This window comes from Tubulanus polymorphus, chromosome 9 (assembly GCF_964204645.1).
Source record: "Tubulanus polymorphus chromosome 9, tnTubPoly1.2, whole genome shotgun sequence".
Lineage (NCBI taxonomy): Eukaryota > Metazoa > Nemertea > Palaeonemertea > Tubulaniformes > Tubulanidae > Tubulanus > Tubulanus polymorphus.
The window spans coordinates 14,516,435-14,533,978 of record NC_134033.1 but is presented as its reverse complement, the minus strand read 5'-3'; the positions used below and the strand labels follow the sequence as shown (position 1 = coordinate 14,533,978).

At 39.0% G+C, this 17,544-nt stretch overlaps 2 protein-coding genes across 5 annotated transcripts; one reads left to right on the top strand and one right to left on the bottom strand.

Annotated features, from left to right (window-relative positions):
* Window positions 1-256: 256 nt before the first annotated feature.
* On the bottom strand, window positions 257-5,159 carry LOC141910957 (uncharacterized protein CXorf58-like). Of its 2 annotated transcripts, none has more exons than XM_074801857.1 (7): window positions 5,000-5,159; window positions 4,390-4,605; window positions 3,687-3,786; window positions 2,872-3,081; window positions 1,988-2,195; window positions 1,177-1,472; window positions 257-578 (listed from the first exon to the last, which is right to left on the bottom strand). In XM_074801857.1, exons 2-7 carry the CDS (start codon window positions 4,584-4,586, stop codon window positions 390-392), a joined length of 1,200 nt encoding a protein of 399 aa, XP_074657958.1. In that variant the 5' UTR covers window positions 4,587-4,605; window positions 5,000-5,159; the 3' UTR covers window positions 257-389. The 2 variants fall into 2 exon arrangements, with proteins under 2 accessions (XP_074657958.1, XP_074657957.1); XM_074801856.1 differs by lacking the exon at window positions 5,000-5,159 and adding an exon at window positions 4,686-4,967.
* A 342-nt stretch (window positions 5,160-5,501) lies between these two features.
* On the top strand, window positions 5,502-17,333 carry LOC141910763 (AP-1 complex subunit sigma-2-like). Of its 3 annotated transcripts, XM_074801547.1 has the most exons (6): window positions 5,502-5,627; window positions 6,523-6,704; window positions 7,281-7,389; window positions 8,223-8,360; window positions 9,406-9,468; window positions 12,178-12,259. In XM_074801547.1, the coding sequence occupies exons 1-5, from the start codon at window positions 5,625-5,627 to the stop codon at window positions 9,448-9,450; spliced, it is 477 nt and encodes a 158-aa protein (XP_074657648.1). In that variant the 5' UTR covers window positions 5,502-5,624; the 3' UTR covers window positions 9,451-9,468; window positions 12,178-12,259. The 3 variants fall into 3 exon arrangements, with proteins under 3 accessions (XP_074657648.1, XP_074657645.1, XP_074657647.1); XM_074801544.1 differs by lacking the exons at window positions 9,406-9,468; window positions 12,178-12,259 and adding an exon at window positions 16,144-17,333; XM_074801546.1 differs by lacking the exon at window positions 9,406-9,468 and having other exon boundaries at window positions 12,178-16,122.
* The last annotated feature ends 211 nt before the right edge of the window (window positions 17,334-17,544 follow it).

Sequence of the window (17,544 nt, the reverse complement as noted above, 5' to 3'; positions counted from 1 at the left end):
GATCACTTTTTGAAAGTATGCTGATGAAATGTCTCGTCCAGTGTTTGTAGTTCACTTTGTCATCAGCACAGAGCTCATGTGGACGGTCATTTTTGCGAGCTGATAAAATCTCTCATATCTGGTGTTTGTGTAGTTCATTTTCAATTAAAAATGCGTTGCGATCGATGATAGGAAAAAAATGGTTACAGGAGCAATCCCAGAGACTCGGAAAAGAAAACCAGACAAGTCTAAAATGAAAACAGCAATTCTATTCAGCAACTAATTATTTACACATCCCATGAATTAATCAATTCAAGGACGGCTACAGTGAGTGATAATTTCACAATATTTCAGTCTATCGCGGAGTATGAAGGCATTCTCTCAGTCTATCACGGAGTATGAAGGTTCTCTCAGTCTATCACGGAGTATGAAGGCATTCTCGGTGTTTTTAAATCATCGAATGTTAAATCTCTCGACCACTCGTATAAACGATGAGCCTCCTCTTCCCACACTTCATCGTCGTCATCGTCGTAATTCATATCCTCGGTGAGGAACGTGTTCTCGGGCATCCTGTCCTCATCCGGCTCTGTTTCATCAACCTGTAATCGATCGAGTAATTCCGTGAGAAATTCCAATTCGGTTTACGCTGAGTCATTATTTCAGTTGATGAAGGTATGGTATCAATCAGCTGCCCGTATCCGCATCAAGACAATCAGCCTTTGATGGTAGAAGTCTGGACAATCTGATTTTGTCCAAGAGGTTTGGCAGAGACAGTGGATTGTCCAAGCAGATTGTCTGAGGGGCTGCAGGGCACAGATAGCAGATTGTCTGAGGGGGTGCAGGGTATAGACAACAGATTGTCTGAGGGGATGCAGGGTACAGACAACAGATTGTCTGGGGGGTAGGTATAGACAGCAGATTGTGCGACAAGTTAGGACTGGGACAACAGTATACATATGACACATAGGCGAAAACTTAAGGAGAAGTCCAAATGAAACAGTGGAAAAAAGAGTGAAGTTAGGACTGGGTACAGACAACGGATTGTCAGAGTAGACAGCAGATTGTCAGAGGGAGCATAGGGGGTGGGTCTAGACAGCAGATTGTCTGAAGGGTGGGGTAAAGACCTGCAGAAACCTGCACGATTTTAGGGTTTGAATCACATTTTTCAGTGTGATTTATGAACACACACAAACTCACCTCCTGTTTAGTATAAATCTTCTTCATTTTCAGAGCTCTAATGCGGGCTTGTTTCGACCTGCGTCCACCCGCCGATGGATTCTTATCGCGATGACGTCCCGCCGCGTGTCTCGGCGTCGGCATCGGAGCGAGCGGCGGTGACTGTAATCGAGACATCACGTCGATGTGCTGCAGTTGAACGTCCTGAGTGACCGGGCGCGAAAGCAGCACTGGCAAGCTATCGCGCAGTCTCGGGCTTAGATTGCGACCGTAAATGAAGTCGATTATATCGTAGAAAATTGTCGTCCGGGGTAAAACTGAAACAGAGAAGAAATATATTGAGCTGCTTCAGGGTCCAGACAGGATCGGTTATTCCCGGAAATAAGGAGTTTTAAAGGAGATATTGTAAAATTTCGAGGCAATGTCGTCTGCATCATTTTCATATTTCCCATTACAAGAGACCATAAAATGTGCCGTATCATGGTGAAACCATTAATTCGGAATTTTGTAAGCAATTATCATCTTTTACACTACTAAACTAGGTTTCTAATTTGGCCACCGCCTAAGGGTAAAGAAAATCCTGGCCCCAACTCTACCGATTTAGGCGTAATTTGCTGTACAACTACAAAATTTTTTAATTGCCTACATGTATTTCTCAAAATCTAAGGAATTTTTGGGAATTTGGCTCAAATCAAAATAGTTTCAAGCATCTTTAAAGGCATATTAGTTCAGGAGTTTTTAACGAATCAAGGAGTAGTGGGGACTCAGTAGCTATTGCAGTCTCTTCTCCCATCATTCTGTGGCTCTTAATCTCAAGATTGCCAGGACTCACCTGCCAGTGTAAGTTTCCTCCACGAGTTATCTTTACCGCCGCGGTCGGCCGGAGTTTCGTCTAAATGACTGAGATACTGCATGTAATCCTTCATCGTAGTGACGTCGATTTCATCGGTGATTTTAAACTGTTCGTGGTGAACGGCGTCTTGTAAAATTAACTCGTAGAACTTTCGGTTTCCCATCAGATCGCAAGCGTCCCTGGCAGCCTGTCGCAAATAACAATCCGTACAAATCAGTACAATATCCGGTGTTTATTATTAGATGTTATAGTTAGTGTTATTCTTTTAGGTAAAAATGTCTCAGGGGAAGCATTGAACATGTGAAGCGTGAATCCGTTTTTAAATGTGCTGATAAAATGTCAAATGCCCGGTGATTTTAGTTCATTTTCAACTAAGAATGTCTCAGGTGAAGTGAAGTGTGGACGATCAATTTCTGAAAGTGAGCTGATAAAATGTCTAATGTCTGGTGATTTTACTTCATTTTCAATTAAGAATGTCTCAGGTGAAGCGCTGAACACATGTGAAGTGTGGATGACCAGTTTTTGAATGTGCTGATAAAATTTCAAATGCCCGGTGTTTGTAGTGTGGACAATCAGTTGTTGACAGCGTGCTGATAGAATATCTAATAGGCCTATCTGGTATTTGTAGTTCATTTTATTCCAATTTAAAAAAAAAATATCTCAATGTGAAGTCCATGGAAGATCAGAAATTAGAAGAACTCCTGTGATTAAATGTCTACTATCAATATTGTGGATGCAGGGTGTATTTCAACCCCCCTTGAATGATGTATTGATACATTTGTACATGTATTGTATAGTAACCGGTAGTTCTCGTCAAAACGATCCTATTTTCTGTATCGAGTCTGTGACTGTAAACTGCTCACCTGCGAAGCCGGTTTAATAAATCGTTTTCCGCTGATGTAATTCACGTTCGTTCCGTTCTGCGAATCCGTGTAGAGTTTGAAGTAAATCTCGGGCGGAAATTCTCGGCCGCCGAATCGAAAGCGTACTTTCAGTTGCGTGCTGCGATCGCGACAGAATTCCGACTCTTTCGGGCTGATTTTACGCAGAATTTCATACGACAGCGAATGTTCCTAAAGATGCAATAATCAATAGATGATACACTATTATAGTTACTTGTAGTTTCAAAGGACCCAGTCACCGCTTAGATTTGAGACAAGACCAAGTCTAACTTCTAAAACCAATCTTAGAATATAAGTCCAGTCTAAGCGCAGTTTGGTTCCATAGCCATTCTAACAACTTGAGACCAGTCTTAACTCATTTTGGTTTTATAACCAATCTAACAACTTAATACCAGTCTATTCTCATTTTGGATCTATAACCGATCTAAACAATTAAGACCAGTCTAAGATCATTTTGGTTCATTAACCAATCCAAAAATTAAGACCAGTCAAAGATCATTATAGTTCTTTAGCCAATCTAACAACTTAAGACCAATATTAAGTAGATTAGAAGACCACTTTTATACTTTAAGTCCCGACTGTGCAACTAGGCTAAGGAACTCATGAGTCCCGGGGATACTTGTAGAAATGTTAACCCTTTCAGTATCCACTCCATTTGGTGAATGCAGCAATCTGCAATCTGGACCTAACACACCCCATACATTCGATACTCGATCAGATTTCTTCCAATTTTTGATCAACCGATCCATTTTTCTCAGGGGGGCAGATGAACTTACCGCGGCGCAGATGGCGTGTTTGACTAGATTAAACATTTGTCGATCTCTGAACGAAATCCATGCTCTTTCAATCATACGCACTGCTATGATATGAGACACTCTACAATGACACAAAAAACGAAGCAAAAATTAATCTTTACGAAGAAAATTTCAGCAGATTTTTGGCAACTGGTCCTATTCCATGAAAGTTTAAGCTTCACAATTTTGGCAATATCTTTCAGCGCACTTTTTCCAGTGGTAACTAATAAGACAGCAGCCTGCAGAGCAAGATTTAGTTTATATTCTCCATAATGTCCCAAAAGTACCTAAAAATTGTATGAAAATCCAGTGAAATTTTAAATTTCCAGACCCTTGTCTTAGTAGTCAGTAACCTGTCTGTGGTTTAGTTTCACGATCGGATATTTTCACAAACCACAACGTATAAGCCCAACCGATAATAAAAAGCTTACTACCGACGATTAGGTAACTAATTATTGTCAGGGTAACCTGGGTACACACACCCTTTATCAGTTTTATATGACCTTTTCATTTATTTTTGTGCCCCTATCGATGTCTACCCCGGGAACCGTCCCTGTTAAGCTGAAAACGGTTTAGTTCGGGTTGTTGTTGTCCACGTCGAAAACATGAAGTTGTAAAGATAGAAAGTAGGCTGAAAAATTCAACTTTTTCATGAAACTGGACTCATTTACGAGTTTCAACGTACTCGGTATTTGACAGCAGGAAACTGGTTGTTTTCTGTAGAGTCGTCGCTGTAGGAGAACGTTGTTGTTGTTGTTGTTGTTGTTGTGATGAAGGTGATATATTCGATGGTACTGTCTCTACCGGGGGAAGCGTTACGCTGATAGACGTACGACTAGTTGCATTACGATTATCCATCGGATCAGCCGTGTTGGACGACATCTCGCGCTGTGGGTCGGGCCTGGAATGGAAAAACAAATTCATTCATAACTTTAGTAGAGCCACTTGATTGACCGATTTTAGCTATGATATCAATCCAACCTTTCTTTCATGTAAGCCTTTCAAATCGTGTCTTGGAATTTTTGTAAAATTTTCACTTGGAAACCGCAGGTTAGGTTTTTCATTTTCACCATTTTAACAGTGGGTTTTAAGAGACAGCCAGGCAGGGGCCTTTAAGTGTGTCCATGATGTATGTGTCTCGACAGCCAACGCCAGAGGTGGTTTCGAACTAGGGACCTCCACTCACCCGAACGAATGTGCTAACTCTTAAAACTGCGCACACACTACGCTTGCGGCTTGTTATCGAATGATTAAGATTAGATCGGTAGATTTTGAATAGCCTTAAAAACCCAAACCTCTAAAATCAATTATTCCCGTAACCAGTACTGTGTAGAGAGTTGGGTGTTTTTTACATTTTACACCGGGAATCTTCGGGCTTCATGCGCGAAATCACAGATAAAACATCAATTATTTCAAAACCTCGGCACTTTTCGCTGCCTGGTCTCCAATGTAAACAACCGTGCACAATGCAAAAGGAAAGTCTGTTCTGGTCGATGGCTAGTGACGTCACAGGTTCCAAGTAGTTCGAACCCCATAATATGTTCAGGCCAACACTAGGGTTACTGCGTTTATTCAGCAGGCCAACACTAGAGTAACTACGTTTATTCAGCAGGCCAACACTAGGGCAACTACATTTTTCACCAGGCCAACACTAGGGTTTCTGTGTTTATTCCAATATAGCGAAAACTCTCCTGTGAAAAAAAAATCGCCGGGAAGTGAGGATTCAATAAGTATACACTGGGAAGCGAGTATTTACGAAATCCACGTACGTGAATTAGACATACCCTACGCGGAAGTAAAATTGAACCCGGAAGTAAAACAAAAACCAACAAACAGGCACCAAAACTAACGAAAACTCGCACCCCCACACCCCACCCCCTAAATTTAGCTCGGATTTTGCACAGATAATCACTCGTTAAGATGGTGAGTAAATTCCTTCTGAGTCAAGTGAAGATTCATACGTTTTTTAACTGGTAAAAAGCCGCAAAAATATCCTTAAATATATGTAATTTTTTGTTTGGGTTTCATCCTCCCTACATTCATTGTAATTGTATGGTATTCATCGTATTGGTATTGGGACTATCCTTGCTCTTGCTCGTGGCCTCTTGTTATTTGTTAGGCTCCGTCCTTCGAGGCCGGATGAGTCCTATTATCATTACACTGGTGTTTGTGCACGGTTCTATGAAGGATTTGATGTTGTTGCGGGCTGATCTGACTATGACATTCAAATTTACAAAGTCCGTTTCAACAATTCTGCAACTTCCTCCGTAGGAAGATCAGGGGCTGCAGTTGCTCAAAAGTTGGTTAGACAGTTAACCGACGGATAAATGCCAAAGTAACAATGAACTTTTGAATATCACTACCCACTGGTTAACTCTTACCAACTTTTGAGCAACTGCAGCCCCAGATATAGTGAAAAATGATATGAAGTTTTGATTTTTATGGAGTGATTCCACACGGATTCCTATACTTAAACATTGCAATGAAGAACTTGTATACGACGATTGGATATAACAATCTCAGAATTTAAACCAAATTAAAAAGTTCAAGACATTTCTTTCCTGGATACAACGAACTATCCGTCGGTTAAGAAGAACATACCGCGTAAACTGCTGAAAATATCTAGAGTTTCCTCGAAACACAATAATATAATCCGTATATGATGAAAAAACGCGAGAAATCCCACAATAATTCTCTTCTATTCATGAAATTTCTCCTTTTAGCTGAATTATTTCGGGACATCTCGCCGTTGAACACTAAGTTCGTTATCAATAATTTCATTTAATCTTTCAAATTATTCAAATTGTGTGTATTTCAGGGTATGCAGTTCATGTTGCTGTTCAGCCGTCAGGGGAAACTACGTCTACAGAAATGGTACAATGCAGTCACCGACCGGGTTAAGAAAAAGACGACGAGAGAATTAATATCACTGGTGCTCGCCAGGAAACCGAAAATGTGCAGTTTCATCGAATGGAAAGATCTGAAAATAGTTTACAAAAGGTGAATAGTTTATGCGGCCTGGAACCGACTAGATTAAACCATGCATAAGTCGGAACATTTGGGACCCGTAGAAAAAATTGGACTTAGGAAAAATCCGACTTTGGACAAGTCAGATTTTTCCACCTTTAATTTTAGAGAAAAAAAGTATCAATTTCTTTAGCCTTACCAGACAGGCAGCAATATCATAAATTTTTATATGGCTTGTTTTTGTTTATCCGACTTATGCTGATCCGACTTATGCATGGTTGACTGTACTTCTATCTTTGAAGCCTGAGGGATTCAGCTTTTGAAGTGAGCTGATAAAATGTCTAATGTCTGGTGTTTGTAGTTCATTTTGAATTAAAAATGTCTCGGGTAAAGTCCTGAACACATGTGAAGTGTGGATGGTTGAAAATTGGAAGGTTGGTGCAGACAAATGAAATGTTTGAAGGGTTCAGAGTACAGCCCGAGGGGGTGTAGTGTAGGTTACAGTCAACAGATTTTGACCAGTGATCCAATAATAGTGAAATACCGGATGCGGCTTACATTAAGGATTACAGTTTGAAATGGTTTTGTTTTTCTATTTTCCCGTTGTAGATACGCGAGTTTGTATTTTTGCTGCGCCGTAGAAAACAGCGACAACGAACTGCTTACCCTCGAGATCATACATCGATACGTCGAGTTGTTAGACAAATATTTCGGAAGCGTAAGTCAACGCAAAACAGAAGGAAAACCCACAATTTCGAAGTGAAACTCATAAGGAATTGTGTTTTCAGCTCAAATGCGATGAGCAATTTCCAAATTTCCAGATTTTTGCCTCATCAAATTTAAACCCAAATTTTAACGAGTTTTAACGCCAATATTCACTTATGATTGGTAGACTGATGTTAATCTCAGATTTTCAGAGTTAATGAACAAAACCCACATTTGTTTTGATTTAACAATTCATTCTGACAATTTCCAGATTTTTGCCTCATCAAATGTAAACCCAAATTTTAACGAGTTTTAACGCCAATATTCGCTTATGATTGGTAGACTGATGTTAATCTCAGCATTTCAGAGTTAATGAACGAAACCCACATTTGTTTTGATTTAACAATTCATTCTGACAGTTTGAGAAATGAAAGGAACATCATAATGATGTATTCAGTAATCTTAAAATAGGCCTATAGATGTAACTATAGATGTTTTGCTTCTTTGATGATGAAGTTAAGTTAAAACTTCGAAACTGTTGATGGGTTTTGTTGTTGACTACTCTCTTAGTTTTCCTTTGTAATTGTGGATTTTCTTTAATTGAATTTCGACAGTCTCTTCGCTAGGGGTCATTCATTTATTACGTACGCATTAGGGGAGGGGGAGGGGGGGCAATTGCGTACTGTAATGCTTAATGTATATGAAAAAATGGCCGATTTTGCGTACAGAGGGGGAGGGGGGGTTGGAAATTTCAAATTTAATTAATATCCCCTACGTAAACCAAAATAACCGATGCCCGGCGAATGCATTGAAACTATACGTCCGAACATCATTTTCGATCGACAGGTCTGCGAATTAGACATCATATTCAATTTCGAGAAAGCGTACTTTATGTTGGACGAGTATCTGTTGGGAGGCGAAGTGCAGGAGAGCAGTAAAAAGAACGTGCTGAAAGCGATCGCCGCGCAAGATCAACTTCAAGAGGTACGTACAACCCGATCAACCGATGAGAGAATCCAGTGTCATTTACTAAACTCTTAAACCGGTAAAAGTCTGACCCGACCTAATTACGATATATTTCATATTAGATAGATCTATCTCTGGACCCGGTTGCGCGGCTCTGAGTTCGGTTTTCGTAAAAACGAATTAACTTCGCAATTGGTTTCAGATGAAGTGAATTTATTGAAGGAATTAAAAATCACTTCAAGACTTTTTTGTGAAATTGAGCTCCGAGTCAAAATTAGTTCAATTTTCGATTTCTAATCACTAAGAGTCGAATTTGAACTCGGAACTGTAGAACTGGGTTCAGGATTTCAACTGTGTATACGGTTTAAACCCCTTCATCGAACTTCGGTTAGGATTTTCTAAATTTCGCAATCGAAATTCAATCTAATCTTCGTCTGAAATTTTTTCTCGGTGGTCGGTTATCATGGACTGGTTTAATAGACAATGTTTCATACTGTCCTCTGAGTTTCCCTCTGAGAACGAATACCGTTGAAAGTATCAGCTCAATTAGGGTTTTAAGTTGGGGAATAAATGGATTTGTTTGTCTATGAAACTAGTTCCGAGGTAGCTTGACGAATTTCTTTTCTCTCGATTTCTCTTAAGTTTTCATCCTTTTAAAAAACTTTCTCTCGCCTGTTTATTGCTAGTACCATATAGAGTAGGCCAGGTTAGTTTGTACCGTATAGTATTCGTTATTTTCCATATAGGTGTTTCTCATGCTCACTTGCCAGTGGTGGTGTAAAACATCATCGCTTGCCACGGTATCATTTAGGTGGATAGATTTAAAAATTAATGAGTGTTAAATTAGACTCTCCGCTGCAGAACTAGGTCCTCCCGAAGTAAACCTATGATATATCGTTCCCGGCCCTTATTTTAAACCCAGCTCTCTTGTAGACTTGTCTATGAAGCAAACATCGTCGTCGTCCACACTCGGCGCCCTCATTCCGACCGCTTTGTCATCCAACTTTCTATTCTAACTATCTCTTTGTTAAATCTTGTTTCCATCGTGTATCTATCTATAAAGGATGAAGCGTTAGAAACTGCACTACAAGAATATGGACTGACCTAACACACATACCGGCTTTAGGTGGGCTGCCCGTTCTTTAAATATCCGTATATATTTATATATCATACGTATATAGATTATCATTCCTTGCTTGCCAGGGGTAGGCTATATCTGATGATTAACATTATCGAACACTTTGACTGCTAGGTCGAGAGACGAGCAGCCTGGCTTTCCCCGATGATTTCCGAGCAATTCCGTTTATTTGCGGTTACCGTAACGGTTCCGACTGTTTCGCAATCCATCATCCACCATCCAGAATTCACATGTTCGCTCCCTGCCATGTTCGTTTTGAATGCATTGCGTTTCGACGATTTTCAATTATCATATAGAATGATAGCAAGGACAAACCGTTATGTCCAGAACACTTGGACGTACATGATATATATCCAAAACACACTGTGAAAAAATATGCCAAAAACCTTTAACCCTTTCAGTGCTGACTAATCAATACCCCATAGTGCTGGAGATAATCAAAAAATTTTGAAAAATTCCACCCTAGTGTGTTGAATAACGGGAATACCACTATAGTGCGTATACACTGCGGTGCGGTGTATCGTTAGTTACTAGTATTTCACATTGTTTGACAGGTGCTGCCATTTTTCAAGAGAGATAATTACTAATTAGGCCTACATCAATACACCGCAGTGTGGTATACTTGCAAAATCCATCACCGATTCATACACCGCACTGAAATGATTAAGGGTTTTAAAGTTGTAATAAATCAACAAGCGGCCAATTGAGTTTACCACGGAGTTAAAGTTAAAGCTGCTTCGTCGTTGAATTTCCGTTATTTCGTTTATAAACTGTACCGGAGTCAAAGTGTTGAAAATGAAAAATACCGATCCCCGATAGATCGCAACGAATCAATCGCATCCCGCATTTTCGAATCGATCGCTTTACGCTCGAAAATCACGCGTCTCTGATCGAACTAACGTGATACAGCGGTTCGCGGTGGTCACTGGCAAGTGAGGAAAGAATGAATGTTGTCATATTCCTGTAATTCGTGCAATCACAGACAGTACGATACGTTTAGAATTCCGCATTTTTCACACGATAGAAAAAAATGTCTTCGAACACTTTTCCACTTAGTGCACCATTCTCTAATATCATTGCATCATATTCTAGATGAAGATATCCACTTATTGATTTGCACAAAGGGATGCCTGCCACTTGAGGATCCACCAATACACACACTTTTGTTGTTTTGTCCTCCTGGCTTTGATTTCAATTTGAATAGAACTGCTTACAATTTTGCCAAAAACACAAGCGGAAAGAAGTCAATTCAATGTCTTTTTCGACGCTTTCGGATTCAGATGTCTAAAAATTCAGTATGAAGTTCGTTGCATATGAACTTATTTTGGCTGACCGTAAGTCGTGCCATCTGGCGGCCTAGTAGATGTTGCATTTCCCCCCCCCCCCCCCCGATCTGCTAGGTGTTGTACGTGCAAGAGTTTTATTTTAATTTCACTGTTTGTTTCTTGTTGATTTGTTTATTTGTATCACTAACCGCGGCAATCCATCCACTACAGATCAAATTACTTACGGGTCTCTTCTGATAACCGTAAATAGTCTCGATTGTTATCAGCCGAAAACCCACGACATAAATCTAAAACAACTGCTATTGTTTTTCCTTACGTTTCAGGTGGAATACCTCTACCCGAAATGCATTTTCAAATAATCAATTCAGGGGCTGGTTCCTCGGTTGAGACTTAAGTCTAGAAATGGTCTTAGATTTTAAGACTGATCTTAAGTTGTTAGATTGATTATAGAACTAAGATGGTCTTAAATTGGTCTTAAGTCTAAGCCATGACTATGAAGCTGGGCCCTGAAGGTGTTTCTCTGTTTAGATTTATGTCGCGGGTCTAGGGGCGGATCTAGGAAAATTGGAAGGTAGGGGTCTAGATCCCCCAAATAACCCCCTACATCCGCCCCTGGGGTCTCACTCAAAGTCTCTTCTAACCTCAGATTGAAGTCACACTGACCTCATCTGAATACGGGATGATGTACCGGTCGCCCTGAAACGACAGCTAGATGCGCTACTAGACTCGCATTGACCATATTCACATTTGCATGAGTTAATGATTTTGCCGCTAAAATTTTGTAAATACGTTTGTTTCTAGTGTAGTAGAGTGAAAATGCTTTCGTGCGTTTCAGCTATATCGATTAAAATCACGTTTAAATGAAATTAGTTTCGTGCATGCGAGTTTAAGATTTGATCAGGCTTTCAGGGTTTCCAGCGGTCCTTCCAAGTCCTTCTTTTTTGAAAAAAGTTTGGACAAACATCATCTTTGTCCTCCTTTTTGACTCTAAGTCCTTCCTTTTGATAAAAAAGTTTTTCCAAATTTGATTTTTATGCATTTTTCGCGCACAATTTTGGTCACGAATTCGACGGATGAAGTATTTTTTGCTCAGGCCTGGTAATTCAATTGTTAAAAAGATTGAATATATTGGAAAGTGTTATGGAATTACCCTGGAATGTATGACTGGTCTATATGACTAGTATTCCGGCAAAGGCATTGTGAAAATACTCCCATATGGGCCCTCATTTTTCCGAGTCGCAAAGTCCCTCCTTTTGGGTTTAAAATCGCTGAAAAAGTCCTTCTTAGTTCTTCTTCTTACCCTGGCCTTACCACTGGAAACCCTGTAACGCGTGTGCGAAGATGCATTAATTCTAATCTAGCCAATTCACCACCTGATGATTGTTTAATTGTCTTTTAATGCTGACGTTAGGAGGAATCGCCGCAAGGTCTCTTCGACGATGACGGATTGGGATAGTTCTGTTAATCCGAGGTGTCATTTACTGCCGGACTTTACGCGCTAATTATCCGGATTCGCGGTTTTAACTCATTGATAATGTCGTAGTGTAAAATTCGCGATCGTCTTCGATGTCAACATTACTCGTTAGGCTGAAGATATTGATACTTTTTTTCCTCCGTTCTGCCGAGCATGAAAGTCAACTCGGCCGGCCACCTTCTACCCTGTACATTACTTTAAAAAAAATCGTGGTCAAGCTAACCACAACAGACTCGGCAGCTATTGAAATGAACTGATTGCAAATTTTATTGCAGTTTTCAAAATGATTTTTTGACCCGGCCGATAAGGAGAAGCAAGGTATCATTTGTTTAGCCTAATAATAGTTGTTTATTTATCAGGATTTTCTTTTGTGCCGTTTCAAGTATTCGAGAAAACTGCCATCTTACGTTATGTGATGATTTACAGTAGACTCCACCTTATTCGGTAGCGTTTGGGCTGAATTTTTCCAAATAGATATCTAAGTATAATTCGAGCTGGTACCGATTCAGAAGGAGTCGACTGTATTTAGGATTTAGAGAAGAACTCCGATAGGTGTTTTTAGAACATATTTGAAATCTTTATTTCAACGACCGAAATGTAATTTCGATAAGGCATCAAAAGTTGAATGATGCCGATATATTTATTTATATGCAGCTTAAAACCACGCCTTGAAGGCATTTACCATTTAAAATAACAAAAAACCAAAAAATCATGTAGCCTGGAATTACAACCTTCAGAATTAATACGAGACCAGTAGACATTGGTAGGTTAACTATTTTATTTGACGCATGAGCTTTCGCTACTAATGTATAGCAGCAGCTTCATCGGGTGAATGAGTATAGATGAGGCTACTATGCACTAGTAGCTAAAGCTCGTGCTTCAAATGAAATAGTCAACATATAAAGTACTACTCATCTCGTTGTATCACCCGGTTAACACGGCATCTCTACGAATCACCTTCAGTAGATCACCGTTGTAGTATCAGGTCTATCCAAATCCAGCATTGATTTGCTTGATTATGGTTTTAAGAAATATTTCACCGAGCACATCATCATTTGAAAGAAGTCATCTGTACTTAAAAGATCTTATTGTAAGATGTTGTGTTTAGTGGTCAAATGGCTGTACATGTTTTAAATGTATGGAAAAAAAATGTTACGAGTAAAAATGAATAGAATATTGTCAACTTCTTATAAAGGGACCATTTATTAGTTACGAACGTAACCGTCGAGGGCAGTCAAAAATTGACCGCTCCCCTGATGTAGTAAATAATGCTTGATATTTTGCGTAGGTTACCGTGCTTAATGAGTAAAGCCTTTCAATGCAGTTTGTTATGCGCGACATGTTGTGCAGGTTTTAACATAGTTTTAATATATGAATATTTATTTATCGTAACGGTTGTGCTAATGAGCTCGTAGAATGACAGGTCTATTTTTAAAAAGGCTTCGACGGAATCTGGCGTTTTCTGATTTTTTGCCGGTATTCGTGTTAGAGAAAAATGAAATTACTTTGCCTAATGTTTTGTTATTTCGATATTTTAAGGATTTGGTAAGTGTGATATTAATATTGTCCCGCATCTACGATCATTTAACCAGCGATGAATTCTTCAGAAAGTATCGTTTAATATCCGGATGGGACAAACTTAATTTTCCGAAATCCTGCGCACACGGCGAGTGAGGACCTGCGCACACGGCGAGGCAGGATATTGATGTTTATCGTTAGGCGGGTTCTCATGACATACACATTTTTGCGCACACGATTAGATTTTTACCCCGTGTGCCCGAAACTCGTGTACCGGGTATTCGAGCTATTGCCTTGTATGAACTCACTGCGCACAATAAAGCCTTTTACAATTACTTGGTGTACGGATTTTTCCGAGAAAAAAGTGGGAGGGTGAAGGAAATAAAGATAAAAATGAGAATAAATTTATACATAATAGGCATTTTAGAATGGAAGGGAACAGGACAAAATAAGAATTTTGCAGGAATGATATTCTGGAAATCGCGAAATTAGAAATTAAGATGACATTATTATAACATGAGATTTGTAAGTTACTTGATTGAAAATCAAAACGTACATAAGAAATTTAAAAAAAATTGTAACAAAACACTATAGAGGGCTTAAATCCTTTCAAATTTGATGATTTTTGCAGAATTCCGGGATGCGAATCCGTACTCCAAGTAGTTCAAAAAAGGCCTAAGCTCTTCTCCGTGTGCACGCTGTTGTAATCTCATCTCCTTGTGCGCGCAGGGCTTCTAATTCTTCACACAGATTTATTCCACCAGTCTATTGAAAAATCCGCAAATATTCTATCCCCCTTGTACATATTATACGTTATGTATTTCTCCACTCGGCCAGAGTTTTCAGAAAATTTGACTGTTTCAGCAAAAACCGTAGAAAAAATGTAATTTGATTTTTGTGATTTTTTCATACGGGGAAAGGAATTCTAAATTCAAAGAAACGAATTTCGAAATTTATATTTTTACCGGCTCATTTTTTTCCTGAAACGTGATATAATTTTCAGAAAACTATAGCCTTTCACATTTGCATATATATGTTAATTTACTTGTTGTTTATGGCTTATTTATTTATTTATCAAATCATTGAACGCTCGATTAGACTTAGACTTAAACTCATCGCAGTCAGACAGTTCCAAACATGAATTTCATTTATGCCCTACTCAGGTCGACTACGATCTGTCTGATATGCAAATACATACCTGGTCTACTCAAATGTCGATTTCTGATTGGCTAATGATGATATCATATTCTGATATGCAAATCGAGTCTCGCGATGCCATCGGGTTCGAATCCCAGAAAATCGTTAACAGCTGAAAACATTTTAAGCATGATTTATATGTTTTAAGCAAAAACTTATATTTTGTAATACATTATTACGATTATGAATATTATTAGTAATAATTAAATATTAATATTGTTAAGATATTATAATTATCATTATTATTATATTTTTGATGTTATTCTAATATAAAGCTCACCAATAAAATACTGCTTACACTAATCTCGTATTCGCAAAGGAATAGTTTTAATTCTAGTTCAGATCGGATTTTATCGAGGACTATTACTAACCCTCGGCTTACAGAGCAGTGCGCTCAGTCCTAACTGCCACCACATGCAAACCGGTATGTCTGGAATAGAGCCTCTTAGTAACGCCAATGCTTATAGACTTGGAAAATTTTGGTTGAGGTATACGAATTGTACATGGTTATAGAAGTGTGTTGATTGAACTGGACAAATCAGATTGCAATTTCCCTTCAAAACAGCTTTTTATCCCAAAATCCCTAAATTAGGGATATAGTACATATTTGAATTAAGTTGATCTTTTTGGACGTCCATAATATTTTTTTTGGAGAAATAACTGCAGTAAAAGTGTCAGTTTGAAATGTCACTGTTGGGACCAATGAAAAACATGGCGTTCAAATGAACTTGGCAGGGTTATAAAGAATGATATTGTCATTAAATTTGAGTAAAATCGGGCAAATTTGTTCTCTGTAAAAATGAAGGCGAGCAGTGGTATTAAAAAGGATGGCAGCGTTATAACGGACTGTAATGTAGACTCTGCTTGCACCGGATCTCATGTGATACCCATAATTCGCTCCCGTGGTGCGCCCGTTGCAGTCAGAGCCGCGGGGATGGGTTGTTATCACGATGAATTAGAGCGTGATGAAAACACCGGTGGAGTAAGACAATTTGTAACATATTACCAGGCAGGGCGCGCGATGCAATCGACTCTGGGGTGAATGGACTCGGTTCCAATAGGTTAACATTTAACAACGTAACTCGAATGTGGAATCTGTTCGTAGTAAACTGTTCTCTCTCTGCGGCTCTAATCACACGTCACTGTCTAACACGTTGAACTAACCGCGTTTTATCGATTGTTTTTCAGGAATCGGAAGAACCTCGCAGTCTGCTGGAAGAGATGGGACTCGGACTGACATAGGGCCACGTACCGACCTACTCACTCACTCACCAGGGCCGGTGTCTCGGGTTGATAAAACACGCGTGTCTAATAACCATAATCAGTTATTGTTATAATTAAAAGCATCATGTGCACTTGAAGACAGACGGGGAAACGCGACAAAGTCTTACTCTGGCAGTCGAGGATACGCTAGGAGCGCTAGATATCGTAATTTCTTAAGTTATGAGTTGCTGATCTTACTTTAAGTCGTCGCCATTTTTGAGTCTCGCCTCGAATTTCGAATTCAATTTGTCAAGTTTAATTCGTCATTTGGATAGGCCGTCACTTTTAATTTTGATCATTTCTAAATTTTATCGGAGATGAGCCTTTTGATTGATGCTCTCTGGATACGATAGTGTTATTTGTTGTACCGTTTCCCCGATTGTCTTCAAACTATTTCACTATCATGATTTGCATTCCGGAATTACTGCGCGTAGAACAAATTCTCATCCGTCCAAAAAGAGAATTAGGAGCCGGTTTTATCGTCCAGATAATTAGGCAGGTTTCGATTGTACGTTACATTACAGTTTTAGGAATAGCAAAACCCGGATTACGAACTCTCTACCGGCCGCTTCGATCAGGTTTACAGATTAAGCTATTCATGAATGGGTAGAATCTTGTCTGGTCGGAACGAACGCGCCAGAAGAGAATTCCTGAATCGATAGAGATCAATCGAAACCTGCCTTAGTTAAGGCATGGAGTCTAGAACGTTTTAGAGTACATGGTTAAAGATTATACATGTATATGTATGAATTACCTACAAAATTAGGATTAATCCCGATTTAAGTTTCATAAAGCGGGACCAAGTTAGCCACGTGTATTACTGCATGGTGGTCGTACACATTCGAAGTTGCTTTAGTATTTTGTTTTTAATGAAAGGCAATCATTTAGGATAATTAATCGTATTTATCGTTATAAAGATATTTAGTGATGTTTACTTGATTCGAGATGATTTGTTGTAATTCTTTTAATAGTTGATTGATATTTGTATTCAATGGTTGATTGATTGATCGATTCGATTTATAACGATTATGAATATCTAATTTTGTATTTTAACTCATGAACTGATTCATTGAATAAATACATAGTATAATATCGTATTATTCCAAGAGAGATTAAAATGTGTTTTACTGATGTCGCATTTTTGAGATTCGGGATCGAACAGTTTCGGCCCCAGTTCAACCATAGACCAGAAATATTTCTTATATCTGAACTCTATCTTTTGAACTTTATCTTACTACTTAAATAAACAAAGTTTAGGTAAGGAAATTGACCTTGTTTCTCCTTTCTGCTGAGCTAAGAAGACGACCCGGCCGCCTATCTACCCTG